The sequence below is a fragment of the Lepisosteus platostomus genome, chromosome 25, assembly GCF_059453375.1.
Source record: "Lepisosteus platostomus isolate fLepPlt1 chromosome 25, fLepPlt1.hap1, whole genome shotgun sequence".
Classification (NCBI taxonomy): domain Eukaryota; kingdom Metazoa; phylum Chordata; class Actinopteri; order Semionotiformes; family Lepisosteidae; genus Lepisosteus; species Lepisosteus platostomus.
This window is the reverse complement of record NC_142635.1, coordinates 16,457,277-16,473,305: the sequence shown is the minus strand read 5'-3', so window position 1 is coordinate 16,473,305 and position 16,029 is coordinate 16,457,277. Positions and strand designations below refer to the sequence as shown.

The window sequence follows — 16,029 nt, the reverse complement described above, 5'->3', positions numbered from 1 at the left end:
TAGAGCCTTTAAAAGTGGCCTCTTTAAGTGCTTTGCAGTAAGGAAAAAACACACACTAAGAGGAGACACCATAATTACACAATTACAATAAAGGTTTGGAATAGAGTAGGAAAGCAAATTGATTACATGAAAGTCCTCTAATAAAGGGTTTGATTCTAGATTTGAAAGCGCTCAGGGAAGGCGACTCTCTGATATCCTTGAGGACAGAATTGCAGAGTTTGGGGATGTAGCAGGAGAAGGCCTTGTCACCCACAGAGTGGGGGATTGGGGGACAAACAGTACAGGAGACCAGAGTCAGACGAATGGAGGCTGCGAGGTGGGGAGTAGGGAGATAATAACTGAGACAGGTACTGAGAAACTGGGACTACACGTCCCCTTTAAGAGTAACGTCAGAAACTCCCAAACGGTCTCAAGTTGAGAAAGTAAGATGTCATGGTTAACAGTGTCAAAAGCAGCAGTGAGGTCAAGGTGAATGAGGATAGAAAGAGAACCGGAGTCAGAAGCCATAAGAAGATCATTAGTGACTTTAAATAGAGCCGTTTCTCTGCTGGGTAGTTGTCTCAAACCAGATCCGAAGAGTTCAAAGAGGTTATTTGCAATGACATGGTCTATGAACCGAATTGTAACAGCATGTTCCAATATTTTTGCAAGGGTGGGCCGGATATTGGGTTAACATTATTCAGGTTGTCCAGAGATAGATTTGTTGCACAGGGGTAACTGCAGCTGTTTTAAAGGTCACTGCTATCACACCAGTAGACAAGGACTCATTTAGTAAGCTGAAGACAACAGTAGAGGAACAGGACTGAAATAAAGAGGGGATAAGATGTGATAGAAGTGTCTCACTTCTCTGTGTAGAGGAATTTCCTTGGCCCATGACTGGAGCTGGGTCCAGCGCCCTCTAAAGGACGCGTCCTGCATGTGCAGAATAGGGAGGGTGTGTAACACTTCTGGTATCCTGGTCTGTAACACACACATGGGCCTCCAGGGCAGCAAAGAAAAGCAAACTTCTGATAAACCCAGTTTTTACATGTTTCTCTTTTAATAAAACCTCTCACATTTTGCATACAAAGGTGCATCCAGTGCCACAACAAAGCAGAGCCAGCGTGCTTGCGGTCTGACCCCAGAGATAAAAGTGCAGCTTTCAGCACAACAGGTCACTCACTTTAGTGACAGAATCAGCAGTGAAGCACTACTGACCACTGCACAGAGCCTGGCACAGCCTGTGGTCAAAATATACTCACACACAGCACACCTGCAGGAAAGCTACAAAGCCAAGAGTTTAAAATAAACCGATACAATTGTGTCCGACTGTGATTGGAATAAGCAAGCAGTTCAGCACTCAGAGCACGAAGAGGACCTACGAAAGTTTAACAGAACTTAACGGAAGTTAAGGTTTCAAATTTATATGATCAAAACCCTAACGTTTTAGATCCCAGAATCAAGAAAAAAGTAAGACAAATGCTAACCTGATAGCAACGTTCTGCATCTCAAAATAATACCCTCAGTAAACACATGGAGCCAGTTCAGACTCCCCAAACCGAGATACTGCGAGACACAACGTAGTATCATGGTATTCAGGAAATGGGGACACAGGGTGTGGAATTAATAAAGCATGAGGTAACGTACAGTGATTTGTTTCCCCATCAATTAAAACCTGCAGCTTTCTTTTTTTTTTTTTTGCTGAGTTGACCACAGCAGATCCACACAAATACAGAACACGGGTGAACCCGGAGAGCTTTTGTGGACATCAGTCCCGGAAGAAAACTCAGTCCTCACTCAGGCTGGGAGACTGTCAAACAGAGATCTTTAATTCAGTCAGCTGAAGGGGAGCATATCACAGAGGAAGGTTTTCCCCTCGCACTCAGGAAGACATGCTCCCTGGACTGACGTGACACTTTCCTTTCTATACATTAAAAGTAGGCAAGACTTTAACATATCAAAGGAACATACAGGGGAAAGGGGCAGTGTCAGAAGTCAAACAAACAGGACAGGAAGATGCCAATCTGTCTCACTTCTCTCTGGTTGAATGGGTGTGAAGAATCACAGGCTTTAGTTTGCACCTACGACAGTGGTCTCAGGTGCAAACAGAAAACCTTTCCGGTGCACAGTCACCGTCTTGACCTTTTCACTCGGTCTTCCACAGCTTCAATCCCCTCGATCGATATTATACTGGCAGAAAGCAGTCCCCAGTAAGGGTTGCTCTTCTTCTTCTGTGCAAAGCAATGTCGTTCTCCTACCGACTTTCAGGACGCGCGGGAGAGAAAGCACGCGCCCTGCCCGGAGCGCACCAGTCCTCTGACACCTCTGTTCCCTGCGTCTCTGCCAGGGCTGAAGCCACTCAGCCCCGTGCCACTCTTGGACTCCATGCCCAGGTACGACAGCAGAGAGCTGAGATCTTCCCTACAACAGAGACCACCATCACCGCTGCCAACACGTCAGATACGACTACACGGCACCGAGCAATGAAGCAGCAGCACTGCTCGCAGATGAACACCATCCACCGGGCGAGGTGAACCCGACTCCAGGTAGCAGGAGACGCCAGAATGAGGGCACAGCCTTTTAAAAAGAGCCACCGATGTCCAGATCACATTTCTTTATTGCCACCGCTGGACATATTACAGCGACTTGTAATGTTGTAATCTGAATTAGCTCTTTCTTTCCTGCTTTGAGGAACCCATTGCTGACGGGAATCATGGCTCTATTACTCCTTTCCCTCAGTCAGACCTCCGCAAACAAAACTAAATCAGTCCAAAACCACCCACACTATCAATGTCATCAATAAGCCCAATGTCACTTTGCAGACCTGAGTCACTGACACACCTGGGAAGCAGCAAGTTAGACGTGTCACAGTCAAGCAGGCCTGCCACACACACCCTTCAGACAGAACGAGCCTGAGAACATTTCCCTTCCAAAACCACAGATCAGGGCCATCGACGCCTGCTTGTCACACGCGAGAGTCACGGTGCTTTTGAGCGATCGGGAGCAAAATCATACCCTGACCCACCGAATGCCAGTCCCATCAGCAGCCCTCCTCTTCATAATTGAACTGGAAACCCTCACAACAGCTGAGGTTACAAACCTGGCAATACAGCATACAACAGAGAAACTAAAAAATACAGTAATCAACTTGCCCCCCCTCAAGAGAATAAAGACACTCTCTCAACAGATAAACTCAACTATACAGCGCACAACAGATAAACTCAACAATACAGTGCACAACAGATAAACTCAACAATACAGTAAACAACAGATAAACTCATCAATACAGCGCACAACAGATGACCTCATCAGTACCTACTTCATGGCTTGTGACCCTGCTGAACAAGCTATCACACCAACGAGCAGTGCAGCACCTGAGCGAACAACAGCTTTGCCGGCGAGCACCGCTGTAGCCAGCGTGTCTGGAAAACGCAGCCAGTTCTCTAGAAACACCGCAAGCCTCAACACTGGGACCCAGCATCCCCAGACACCAGCCTGTCTTCTCGGTGGGCAGGCGATGTCCACACGCTGCCAGAGAATCAGGTGGTACAGAAATTAAACAGGCAGTTCGAGTAGGGAGCTGCAGCAGCACGCAGAGGCTGCAAAGGAACAAGTACAGGTTTATTCCAGGCTGAAAAGAGAAGAGAGGAGACAAAACGTTTTGGCTCTGGAGCCTTCTTCGGGTGTGCAAATTAATTAAACAAAACAGGTAAAGGAAAGATTAATGTTGTGACTGCTAAATAAATAGAAATGAGGTGCTGACATCCTGACTCCAGGCCCAGAGGTCCTTCGCCTGAGGCTAGCTGTCAATTGCTCTTGAAACCTCTGGAGGCCACAGCCACTGGCTCATGGAGAATGAACACAGACTGGAATCCATGTGACACACAGGAGCAGGAGGGCAGTGACATCAGGCCCGGATCAGGACCGTTCCAGGATGCCGCTCCCAGGAGGCCTTCCGAGCAGCGCGCCCGGAGGGAACGTGGCGCCCGGGAGACGAGAGGAGTCCGCCCGCAGCCTCGCTCCGAGCTGTAACGGAACGGGGGATCGAAACTTGTCCAGACTGTAAACTGTGAAGAGCTGCCCTGAGAAAAGTCTCCTGTGGCAACACCAGGGCAGGGGTCGGCACCATCCAGAGACACGGAGGAGTTTCTTCTTCAACACGAACCATCCCTCCAGAGAGGGAAGGGCAGGGGTCTCCTTCTGGTCATTTTTGCTTTCCTTCCACAGGCGCCCCTGTAAACGGACTTTCTTCTGGGGACCTGCGGCCACACAAACCTTCCCGTCCGCGGGCTGATCCTCACAGACGAGGCGCCGGAGCCCGGCGACAAGGGATCGGAGCCGGAGATCGACGGAAGAGCACGTCGCAGAGCGCAGCGTAGGTCGTCACCGTGACAGTACAAGCCCCGTTCGGGTCACCTCTCGTTCCGGCACAAAGAGAAACTAAAAGGCGGCTGGAAAAAAAAAAGTGAAAGCGACCGAGCTTCACCAGCCTGGTGCAGAAAGAGCAGCCGAAGCTCACCCACGTACGCGGAAACGTGCCCGCTGCTTGGCCGGGCTGAAGCCGAGTCCTCCCTCTTGCAGCGGGAGAGGTCGACACGGAGATCAGGCCAGCATCACGGTGTCCATTCCCTGCTGCCTGAAAATGACTTCCATTCTCAGGTCCTAATTTGTGGCTAAAAGACTCTTCTCTGCCGTTTTACACAGCGAGCATCCGGCCCCTGTATCTGAAACAAGATCACTCACAAATGCATTCAAAGGTCAATTGGTTCAACTACGCTGGTTTCTCAGAAGGGCCTCTTTGACAGTCAGTGATCACTCCTTGGTCCTAGCAGCTGGTGGTTAAAACGGGGTCACAGAGCCCGAGCTCCTGCGTGTCGGGCTGTCACCCCCAGGCCCGCAGGCCCCGGCGACCCCGGAGCCCCCCTCTATCTCAGCGTGACCTGCAGCTGCAGGGGGAGCAGCCTGCGCAGCTGCAGCTGCATGCCCAGGGCCTGGCTGTACGACAGCGCCCGGTCGCAGGACTGGTAGGTCAGCCTGTAGCAGAGGCTGGCGTGGCCCATGTGGGGGTGGCGGAAGCGGTCGACCAGAGCCACATCCCGCACGGCGTCCCCGGAGACCCGCCGCACCAGCGCGTGGAACGCCAGCTCGTCGAAGCTCTCCGGCTCCACCCAGAAGCTGATGTCGTGCGTGTAGGAGGGGGGGTAGAGGGAGAAGCTGGAGAAGGGCCGGACCTCCTTCCGGGCGAACTGCGCTAGGAAGCGGGGATCCCCGCTCCACAGCATCCTCCAGTCGGGCAGGGAGAACACCTGGCACGCCAGCAGGTCCAGGTTGAGAGTGGCCGCGCAGACCTGCAGGTCCTGGGACAGCTCTCCTCTTGGCGGGAGTGCCGCTATCCTCCCCACTCTGGGGACGCCCCTGAAATTCACCCACAGCTGCGGCGCGGGGCCGCCCGTATCCTCCTCGAAGGAGACCGCGGGCACTGCGGGGTCTCGGGGGGCAGCCTGCCCGTCAGCAGCGCCCAAGGCCGCCTCCAGGCAGCACCGGAGCAGCTGGCAGGGCCGGGAATCCGCTCGGAACGCCCCCAGCAGGAGGAGCTCGTGGAAGGCCGGCGGGCTGCTCTTGGAGACAGGGAGCCTCCGAAAGACCAGGCCGCTCACAGCGTGGAGCGTGCCGGCCCGGAATTCCCTGTGCCCGCAGACTTCCCGGGCGTGGAGGAGCAGGGAAGGCCGGAGGCCGTACCCCTTGGTCTCGCTGTCCTGGGGGCCATTGGGCGTGGAGTCCCCCTCCTCCCCGTCCACCCCCGCCCTCGTCTCGGTGGGTCTGATCCAGTAGACCCGGGCCGGGCTGACGTCGGGCCCGCAGTCGGAGAGCAGGCCCGGACAGGCGCGGAAGAGCTCCGGGAAGTCGCTCTCGAGCCTCTGCACGGGCCAGGGAGAGCGCAGCTCCCTGAGGAGCAGATCCAGGAGGATGCGCACGGGGTGCGAGGAGTTCTGGCCCAAGACATTCCTGGGAACAAGAGAACCGTTTTTGTGTCTCATGAATTCTCTCTCAGGCAGCGCCTCGTGACGGAAGAGGAACAGATAGATACAGATCCCCCGCTGAGCGACGGTACGTATGGAATGGGGAAGTGTGACAGGGATCTGCGATGAAGGATGATGGCTGTAAGGGAAGATCTGTGCCATCTCTTTGCAGGAGCCAGCTCACCTTTGCCCAGAGTAGCAATATAATGATTAACGTGATATAACATATAAGGTCTTTTTTTTCACATTACCATCCAAATCAGCACAAATAAGGAAGTGCACAGGACCTTTGCACTTGAGTTGACCTCAGAGAGCTTAGTGTGGTGACTCTTATCGCACCCCTGGAGCAGGACTGCTGGAGAGCCAGCAGGTCAGGAAATAAGCAGAGGCTTGGAAAACAGGTTAAGGGTGCTAATAATAATAATAATAATAATAATAATAATAATAATTGCTTACACTTATATAGCGCTTTTTCTGGACACTCCACTCAAAGCACTTTACAGGTAATGGGGATCCCCTCCACCACCACCAGTGTGCAGCCCCACCTGGATGATGCGACGGCAGCCATAGTGCGCCAGAACGCTCACCACACATCAGCTATTAGTGGGGAGGAGAGCAGAGTGATGAAGCTAATTCATAGATGGGGATTATTAGGAGGCCATTGATAAGAGCCAATGGGAAATATGGCCAGGACGCCGGAGTTACACCCCTACTCTTTTCGAGAAACGCCCTGGGATTTTTAATGACCACAGAGAGTCAGGACCTCGGTTTTACGTCTCATCCGAAGGACGGAGCTTTGTGCAGATTGTAGCACTTCCCCTGTTAAATACCCATTATAGCGATCAATTTAAAAGACTGAGGGAAGACTTGCAGGTCAACAGAACCAGCATGTTGAGTGTCCAATCACTACTGTCCATAAAGGTTTTGACAAGTGATCTATGGTTTCCTACCCACCTGGAAACCTAACAAACACCTGATTCCAATATCACCGACTCTGAATGCAACAGTGTGGTTTTAGGGAAAAAAGATTTTACTTTTTCATCCAAACGTTCAGATGCTTTGTGAAGTTTATTTTCTGAAACGCAGTGCAGAGACCCCGCGCAGCGTGGGAGTCGGGGGCCAGCTGGGGCCCCCAGCCGGTTCCCGACTCCAGTACCTGCCGAAGCTGTGGCTCAGCTCCTCGGGCACCTCAAAGCCAACGCTGCCCCTGGCCAGCCTCGCTTCGGCCTGCACGCTCTCCGGGGGGGCGCAGGGCAGGCTGCGAGTGAAGACGTGGGTCAGGGCCCCCTCCGCGTGGAAGGTTTTGTCCTGGCTCCTGAAAAGAGAAGAGGAAACGTGAATGAAGGACAGCTCGTGTTCTCAGCACGGCGTTGCCTTCCTGTGTTAAAATGAGCTGGTTGTACAGAGAGGCTAGCAGACGACGGAGCAAAGACAGCAGCAGGAGCCTGAGTGGATCTGCAGACCTCCGCCATCACAAGGCTTGGCCATGGGGATTCACCAGCGGAGGGCCCCCGGGAGATCGGAGCAGGACGAGGCCCTGGGCGGCACGCTGGCGGAGCAGAGCCCCTCACCTGTAGCCCGTGCTCCTGTAACCGTGGTACTTGGCGCCGTCGAAGGGGCGGATCTCGCTGAGGATGAATCCCGCCTCCGCGGCCATGGCGACGGCCTGCCAGCTGTTGTGCCACTCTCTCATTGGCTGGTCCGCGGGCGTGCCCCCCTGCCCGTTGCACAGAGTCACGTGGACCTCGCCGCTGTCCTTCAGCACCTGGGCACAGCTGGAGAGGACAAGAGTCCCGCTTGAATATACACTGTCGTCAACCAGTCAGACAGAGCTGCTTCAGGGTGCTCAGTTTGACAGCTGTTTGGAGCACCCACCACCCTTTCAACACCTTACTGCGAATTCAGAATGCAGCAGCTAGAATTGTTACCAGGAGCAGAAAGTACGACCATACAACCCCAATACTTAACTCTTTCCATTGGCTTCCCGTCAGGCTGTACATGCCATTGTGTATCTCTATCTTGGCCCACCAGGCAGATACATCTGTTCTGACCAGACTATCCTATTCTCCTCCCCACATGTCCAGATGGCGCCTGGGCTGGGCATCATCTGAGTTGGATGCTGCATCATTGCTATGGATCCAAGAGGGACATTGTGGATATAGCTATCGTTTAAGAGGAATTTACTGGTCTACAGAGATCTGCATGGAGTACTAACACACAGAAGACATGATGGATGTATTAATACCTCCATGTATTAATAATTCGTTTTTCCTTTTTTAATTGTATAATGTTAGCAGAGGGGTTGGGCAGACAGTGGACCTTGGACCCCTAGAGGTTTCTTTTCTCCTTACTAAGGAGTTTTTGGTTCCTCTCCTCCGTTGCCTTCTGGTCTTTTCTGTTCTGTATTCACAACATGTAAGGTCACTTACTTTGTAAAGCGCCTTGGGGCAACCTTGTTGTGAAAGGCGCTATATACAAAATTCATTGAATTGAAAGCTAACGCAAAGAAACGCCAATTAGAAAGGAACTGTAACTGTCAGAAATGCAGAAAACTCTGTGATACGACACTGAAACACAGTTTTCCCTTCTGGAGGTGAAGTGGTAGGAATGTACATCCTGCGGAGCCTGACGGCAAAGGGAACACAACTTACAAACTCCCCGGCCCTGTGGCTGCACCTTTCTGCTCCGCCCCACGGGTTCCGGTAGGGCTCACCTGAGGAAGAACTTGGCCAGCAGGCTGCGGTTCCTCTTCACGCCCGCCTTCCTGCCGCAGTGGGGGAAGTTGAAGATGATGTGGTCGAAGAGCTGCCCCGCCAGCGCCGGGCACTCCCCCAGCCGGGTGCTGTCCACTGCGAAATGCACCTCCGCCCCTGAGTGCCCACAACGAAACAGCTGACACCCCCTGCCAGTCACCCCGCTGCCCTGCTGCCACCTTGTCCCCTGCGGAGCCCCATCTTTCCCGTCCCTGCGCTCACTGAGCCATGCCTCCCACGGTTCCTATCGTGCTGCACCAGTCCTCCCACAGGCTGGCAATCGACTGTGCTTCCTGGCACCAACACCAGCTGGTGGGCAAAGCCAGCTCAAGCTGGAGCTGGGCAATGCAATTGCGCACACCTACCGGTCCACGATCAGCCATGCGCACAAACGCCAGAGCGGAACGGAGGGGTTTCAGCCAAGCGCAGGGCGAACTCCATGATCAGGAGTTTGAGCCTAGGTCTCACATTACTGGACAGCTGGGATCAAGATTCCCAGAGGAAAGGAATCCAGGGACTAGGGTGTGAGTAGTCAGCCTAGGCACAGCGACCCCTGCGGATTCTCGGACACTAGCAGGAAAGAGGCACATTTGCCGTACTCGCCTTTCTACCAATCAGCACCAAACGTCCGGTATGGGTGGATAGGTGGCTTGAGGGGGGGCGGGCAGGGCGGGGCAGAGGAGTCTGGCCACACCCCCTCACTCTCCCCTGTGTGCTGCTGAAGGGTTTACAGCTGGGAGCCAGGAAGTGAAAAACACACAACCTGCGATCCCGAATCAGGTGGCCATACAAATTTCTAAATCTATTTTTTAAGTGATCTTTAAAGTGATTTTAAGCGATTTTTAAAACAAAAAAAGGAGTAAAAACATAAATGCAGAATAACAATAAAGAATTCTGTTTCAATGCACCAGGACCTTTATAGCACAAGACTAAATAAATGCAGGATGAAATCTGGTCAAATCAAACAACGATAATTCTGGTATTAATGATAATGCTGCATGTTAATATCGGCCACCAGTGCCAGTAAATGCGACCTGTGCCAGAGTCCAGTTCATCTAGAGATCTAGAGCATGGGTTCCCAACTCCAGTCCAGAGTCCAGCAAGGCTTTCTATGTCTCCCGGAGCTATAAACAGCTCTTCGCCCCGGGAGAAGTGTGAAACTGATCCAATTAGGGTTTTACTTGACCAGTTCATCCCTTCTGCACAGCCTCCAGCAGCTAGAGCTACAAGGAGATACAGACACCCCACCGGACTGCAGACCCCGGGGTTCGGAGCTGGGAACCCCTGTTCTGGAGCCACGTCAGAGGTGGGCGGAGCAACGTCTAGTCCCACTCGCTGACGTCACTGCGGAGGGCGACGACGCAGGTGGCCTGTGTGTGTGTGTGCGCGTGCGTGTGGGCCAGTCTGGGGACCTCCTCACCATGCTCTCGGAGGAGCTGGATGTTCTCCTCCGCGCCCTCCTGCTGCAGGACCGCCTCCTCGGCCTGGTAGCAGGTGGCGGTGACCCTCGGGCTGACCCCGCCGGCCTGGCACAGGGCGGCAGCGAAGGAGAAGTTGCCCTCGCCGAGCAGCAGCACGTCCCGGGGGTCCCGCACCGCGGCGCTGCCTGCGGAGACGGACATGCGCTGAGCTCCACACGCGGTCGCCTCGGCGAGAGGCGGGACGACCAGCTCCTCCTCCTCACACATTCTCAGACCGAGGCACAGAGGCTCCAGAGCAGAACTCCTCCTGAGCACAAGCCCGTTCCCCACGTGCCTTAAGGATCCGATACCACGACGATTCCTTTTTTATTTGGATCTTATATTTAAATCAAATATACAAGGGCAACACCGGACAGGCCTCAGTTCTGTGTAAAACACACACACACACACACACACACACACACACACACACACACACACACACACTGCACCTTGTCTTTGTGATGTTGGCCGATAGTGAACACGGTTATTTTTCACAGGGGTGGAGTGGGACACATACATGAGCACATATTCAGATATTCAGGGTTACCGTGTTAGTACTTAATCACGCTGTGGCACGTATAAAATAATTATTGGGTTAAGCTTAGCTAAGTCTGTTGAACCGGCTCCGATAATCGATTGATGCCTCACGAGGCTGGGGATAGAAAGAAGGATCAACTCCAAGGAACGGGACAAAAACCCGAGGCAGGAAGAGTCACGGACTATCGTGAGGCTCGACTGTATGACAACAGTTTGAAAGCTTGAGCCGTCTCTGTACGGGAGGGTCAACCCAACAGCTGCGCTGCTGTAAGTCCTGGGTTCAGTCAAGGCTGAATCTGCACCAGGCTAGACCTGCTCCTGTCACGGCGGTACGCGTGCCCTCCCCCCGAGAGCTCGGTATAATAAAACAGCCACACTCACTGGGGTCCATTGAGGGAATGTGACTTTTCAACAGGCCAGTTTCCGACCCTGGAGAAACAAAGCAACATGTTACATCTCTATACTGTGCAGACCGAGACCGAGCCCATCGCGGGTGACACACACTACGATCTGTCACACTTCTTCTAGAGAAGAACCAAGAATATCAGATACTGCACTTCACACACCCCCGTTAAAAGTTATTCATGCTTAACATTAGTTTATATTACATTTCCCTTATGTATTTAAACTAATAGCTTAAATGTAAGTAATACGCGCGCCATTTGGTAAATCCAGTTGGTAATTTAGAAAATTACACTCTAATCGCTGTGGTTATCAATACTGAAACACGCCGGTGCCAAGGCACTTAACACGTTAATTACCTAAATTAAAATCTCCTCTCTTCCAACGCAGTTGAAAGTGAGGCCAAGTAATGAGACAACTCACGCTGGAAGAATAATATAGGTTTATCTAGATATTGATAGGACTGTAGATTCCGCCGCTCCGCTTCCCGTGAGTTTCCAGCACGTCTGTCGAGCAACTGGGCTCGCTGTATCTCCCGAGGGAATTTCCTAACAGCAGAGAAGACACAGATAAAGCACCTTCACCACTGCAAATGAATGAAACGCGACTCCTGAGAAACTCGATTTTAACATAGTTTCTTTCTTACCGCAGTAGCTCACCATAGCTCACTAAATAAACACTGTTATCAAAGGTACATAAGAGCGTCAGTAAAAAAAAAAATAATTCGCTATGGGAGCTCCGGTTTACAAATCCCTGAAGGAAACCACACGGTGAACTCATACACGACTAGAGTATAAACAGGACAATGTTTTTGCTGTTGATAGATATTATATTACAAATTCGTTTTGTTTCCAGACGACCGGGCGGTTATTTAGAAGTTGTGCAACAAAAAGCGCTTAGAAAACACAGTTTACAAAGTGTTCCGCCCACGCGTGTTTCCACGCCGGACGACTGTACTGCGACACACCGGGGGCGGGACATAGGAATTGACACTCCCTTCCGCCAATGAGATGCGGGAGAATCGGCGAAAGGCGGGACTTTTAATTGGATTACTCGATGCGCGATTGATCACTCTAACCTGCTGCTCGCTGTCATTGATTTGCCTGCTATCAGTCATGCGCCCGAAGTCTACCAAACGCAGGGCGTCGTGACTGACCGCTGCAGTCCATCTCACGAACAGCAGCTTGCCACCTTTAAAGAGACAGATCGAATTTATTATTGGAATTGATTATCCAATTGAGGCTGTAATCATTGAAGGGGAAAACAATAATTCCTTACATTTATATAGCGCTTTTCTGGACTCTGCACTCAAAGCTCTTTACAGGTCATGGGGATCCCCTCCACCCCCACCAGTGTGTACCCCCACCTGGATGATGCTCCAGTCCTCTCCCCACACACCAGCTCTCAGTGGGGAGGAGAGCAGAGTGATGGAGCCAGTTCAGAGACGGGGGTTATGAGGAGGACATGATTGGGAAAGGCCAGGGGGAAATTTGGCCAGGATACTGGGGTAACACCTCTACTCTTTTCGAGAAACTCCCTGGGATTGACCACAGAGAGTCAGGACCTAGTTTTTATCGTTTCATCCAAAGGACAGCGCCTTTTTACAGTATAGTGTCCCCGTCACTATACCGGGGCTTTAGGACCCACACAGACTGCAGGGTGAGCGCCCCCTACTGGCCTCACTAACACCTAACAATGATCCATACTCTTCCACTGATTATAAAATTAGCCATACCTGTTACACCTGTCATTCCGGCTGCATTTTGATGGAATTTCAGATGCCTACACCAGTTCAAGCTGTGTTTAATAAGAAGACCTCTCTTCCTCTCTCGTGCTCCCTGCTGCCCTAGTAAAATCCCACCTGTCTCCTTCTCAAGGGCACTGCTGTGCTCTTTCTGCCACTCTGCTCCAACACTCCCCCAGATCATCACTGCCGCTACACGCCCCTCTGCTTGTACTGCGGTATAGCACAGCAGGACTGTAGTCAAGACAGACGCTCCTGCTCCCTGCTTTCACAGGAGGGGGTGGGGCCTGGCTCTGCCTCGATCCCTTGCCCTGGCCACAAGGAAGGCCTTGCTTTCACAGGAGAAAACCCAGGCCTGCTGTGCCCTACAGCAGTCTTTAAGACCTCGGACCTGGATCTTGGTAGGATTCAGCCCGTGTTTTGCAGGAACCAAGCAGGTCTTTGAGGCTGGTGCCCAGTTTGCATCACCTGGCCTGCTCATTTCATACTGAACACGGGCCTCCACTCTGCAGGAGCAGGGCACATGGTGTACCTCTGCTGCACAAACAAGAGGAAGAGTTTCTTCCCAGACACGACAAGAGACAGCAAAGCCACACAATTACAGTATATAACACCAATGCAGCACGCAGAAATATATAACACAAAACCCGTGGGCACACTTAGCCAAAACAAGAGGACACGATTATTGTGCCTTTGGCAGAGCTCACTACTTAAGGCAAAGGAGCCTGTGAATTCCTGAGCCTCCTCCCCCTGGCCATCCGAGAGCTCCAGAGCCTGACGTGCTTCCTGGTTTGGAGACAAGGGCCGAATGTGCAGAGGTAGCCATGGAGGTCAGCGGAGGTGTCTCTGTGGTCCTGGGTACAGAGGAGAGCTTGTTTTCCCCGTCTCCCTCAGAGCCCCACTTCCTGTTTTCTGCAGGGTGTTTTGCTCTAAGCTGCGTGTGAAGGGGACTGACCTGGTGCCACGTTTCCTGCCGCCCAGCTCCTCCTCTCCCCTCCTGTCCTCACTCTGCAGACGCGGCTGAAGATGGCGAGAAGGTTCCCTCTCTTGCTGCTGGTGCTGGGCTCCCTGTGCCTTGCGCCAGCCTGGGGAGGCCGGCAGATGCCCAAACTGTCCGACAAGAAGATGTGTGCCGACGAAGAGTGCAGCCGTGAGTACTCCCCCACTCCCCGCCGATCAGAGGGCAACAGACTCGTTTATTGAACCATCACATGCAATTCATGTACCTGATTGTCTATACCAGAACCAAAGTCTCTCTGGTGTCTTTCTGTGGCTTTCTAGTTAACTTGAACATGAGGAGGAAACCTAGAAAATGAATCTGAATGATGTGGGATGTGTGTTAGACACACAGGTTGTGTGTTTGGCTGTGATATTCTATATTAATTGTATAGTCTATTAATGTACACATACAGTGCAATGTGTATGCAGCAATGATTGGGATCTGTGTGTGTGCAGGGTGCGGTGGATTAAAATCTATGTGCCTGTGACTGTGCAATGGGGCCCTCAGGTGGAATTAGGAAAGTGGTGTAAGTGCATTAGGAGTGTAGGTTCAAGACAGCTGTACCCCCCAGTCCTTATGGTGTGTCTTTGAGCCTTCTGTCTGTCTGCTCTGTGTCTGTGTTTGTCGATTCCAAATCTGTTTGCCCCCTGTCAGCTCTGAGTCTGTGACTCCCAGCACCTATCAACTCCAAGGTTGACCCTTCAGTCTGTGTGCCTGTCTGCAGACCCCATCCTGATCGCCCGAGCTCTGGAAGACTTTTACCCCCAGGACTGTCGCTTCATCCCCATCCGCCAGGGCCAGCTCATCTACGTCTACGCCATGCTGAAGGACCGCGGAAATCTCTTCTGGGCCGGCAGTGTAAGTGCCCCCATCCCACAATGACAAACGCAGCAGCAGACAGACACTGTGCCTGCGAGTCGTGACATAGGAGACCCACAAATCCCTCGGATTGTGTTTTGTATTAAAATTGAAAATAAAATAAAATAATTTCGTCATTCTGGGATGCGTTTTAGTGCCTTTAGTTATAGGGAAAACAATGCTTCGACAGCAGTATGGTTACATGATCAAAAAGTGCAAAAAGGTTCAGATCTCAGAGGTCCATACTGCAGGTCCAAAAGAACAGCTGGGTGCAATATCCATTTTGTCCACGGGGTGGCAGCCTTCTCCACGTTTCCCGGCAGGTTCAGGGGGAGTACTACGGAGAGCAGGAGGCCCGCCTGGGCCACTTCCCCAGCAGTGCGGTGGAGGAGACGCACGTTCTGATGCCCGCAGGCGTGGAGGTCAACACAGACGTGAGCCCACTTGAACCGGACGCACTGTCCACCACCACACTCGTCCAGGCACACTGCATGACTGACTGGGTCTGGGGATTCAGCCCGTGGTGGGTTTTGGGGTGCAGACCGGAGGTGGGGTAAGCGCTAGTTCAGCACTCGGGGCGCACTCTGAGGTACGCAGCGCTGGGAGCTGAGCTGGCGGGGACGACGAGCGCCACACACACTCCGCCGTCTTCTGAGGAGAAGCGTCTCTGAAGAAGCCAGGGCCTGTTACTGCTCCCCTCTGACTGTCCTGTTCCTCTCCCCTCTCTAGAAGTGGGACTTCTACTGCCACTGAGGCTGCGGTCCGGCCCAGCCTGTGGTCACCCGAGCGCTGGGGGAGAGGAACTTGCCTGGCGGTGTCTGTCTAACCCGGAGAGCTCGGCCTTTCGTTTGCTGCCGGGGCTGTGGTCAGCACCGCCCCTGGCCTCCAGTCTGTGTTTCGTTATGCTTAATTATTCCAGCCCTACAGGAAGTCTTGACCTAAACCTTAAACCTGACGGCAGCCCTGTGCCTCATCCTAAAACTATATTTTAATGTACCCCATTACTTCTGAGTGAGTATACTGTATAGCATTTGATTATTCCAGCTTTAACCCTATGTAACAAGTGCAAAAGCACAGACTGCATGACAGAAATAATCTCTAATACCATACAGTACAATAGGGTATTGTATTATACCACACTAGTATACCATGTATTTTAGAATAGAAAACAGTATATTTGATACAGTATGTTGTGTATTTGATCTTATGTTGGTCAAGCGTGGCGACAGCAGGCCAGTGGATAATATCAAATAAACTCCGACGTTTGCAATAC

At 52.2% G+C, this 16,029-nt stretch overlaps 2 protein-coding genes across 4 annotated transcripts; one reads left to right on the top strand and one right to left on the bottom strand.

Moving 5' to 3' along the window:
• Nucleotides 1–1,020: 1,020 nt before the first annotated feature.
• fdxacb1 (ferredoxin-fold anticodon binding domain containing 1) lies at nucleotides 1,021–12,617 on the bottom strand. Of its 3 annotated transcripts, none has more exons than XM_088619441.1 (8): nucleotides 12,233–12,617; nucleotides 11,578–11,702; nucleotides 11,134–11,181; nucleotides 10,173–10,358; nucleotides 8,713–8,869; nucleotides 7,571–7,774; nucleotides 7,156–7,314; nucleotides 1,021–5,985 (listed from the first exon to the last, which is right to left on the bottom strand). In XM_088619441.1, the coding sequence occupies exons 1-8, from the start codon at nucleotides 12,247–12,249 to the stop codon at nucleotides 4,905–4,907; spliced, it is 1,977 nt and encodes a 658-aa protein (XP_088475567.1). In that variant the 5' UTR covers nucleotides 12,250–12,617; the 3' UTR covers nucleotides 1,021–4,904. The 3 variants fall into 3 exon arrangements, with proteins under 3 accessions (XP_088475567.1, XP_088475566.1, XP_088475568.1); XM_088619440.1 differs by lacking the exon at nucleotides 12,233–12,617 and adding an exon at nucleotides 11,801–12,208; XM_088619442.1 differs by lacking the exon at nucleotides 12,233–12,617 and having other exon boundaries at nucleotides 11,514–12,206.
• A 1,270-nt stretch (nucleotides 12,618–13,887) lies between these two features.
• mia (MIA SH3 domain containing) lies at nucleotides 13,888–16,028 on the top strand. Its single transcript, XM_088619452.1, has 4 exons — nucleotides 13,888–14,048; nucleotides 14,623–14,756; nucleotides 15,080–15,190; nucleotides 15,486–16,028. The coding sequence occupies exons 1-4, from the start codon at nucleotides 13,925–13,927 to the stop codon at nucleotides 15,507–15,509; spliced, it is 393 nt and encodes a 130-aa protein (XP_088475578.1). The 5' UTR covers nucleotides 13,888–13,924; the 3' UTR covers nucleotides 15,510–16,028.
• The last annotated feature ends 1 nt before the right edge of the window (nucleotide 16,029 follows it).

What these genes read in the sequence shown, in the direction of transcription:
- mia (XM_088619452.1), top strand. Translation starts at nt 13,925, where the DNA reads ATGGCGAGAAGGTTCCCTCTCTTGCTGCTGGTGCTGGGCTCCCTGTGC. An exon ending in ATCTCTTCTGGGCCGGCAGT is followed by an intron (nt 14,757 to 15,079) that starts GTAAGTGCCCCC and finishes GTTTCCCGGCAG; the next exon opens with GTTCAGGGGGAGTACTACGG. An exon ending in GCGTGGAGGTCAACACAGAC is followed by an intron (nt 15,191 to 15,485) that starts GTGAGCCCACTT and finishes TCCCCTCTCTAG; the next exon opens with AAGTGGGACTTCTACTGCCA.
- fdxacb1 (XM_088619440.1), bottom strand. Translation starts at nt 11,934, where the DNA reads ATGAGTTCACCGTGTGGTTTCCTTCAGGGATTTGTAAACCGGAGCTCC. An exon ending in ACCTATATTATTCTTCCAGC is followed by an intron (nt 11,182 to 11,577) that starts GTGAGTTGTCTC and finishes TTGTTTCTCCAG; the next exon opens with GGTCGGAAACTGGCCTGTTG. An exon ending in CATTCCCTCAATGGACCCCA is followed by an intron (nt 10,359 to 11,133) that starts GTGAGTGTGGCT and finishes CCGTCTCCGCAG; the next exon opens with GCAGCGCCGCGGTGCGGGAC.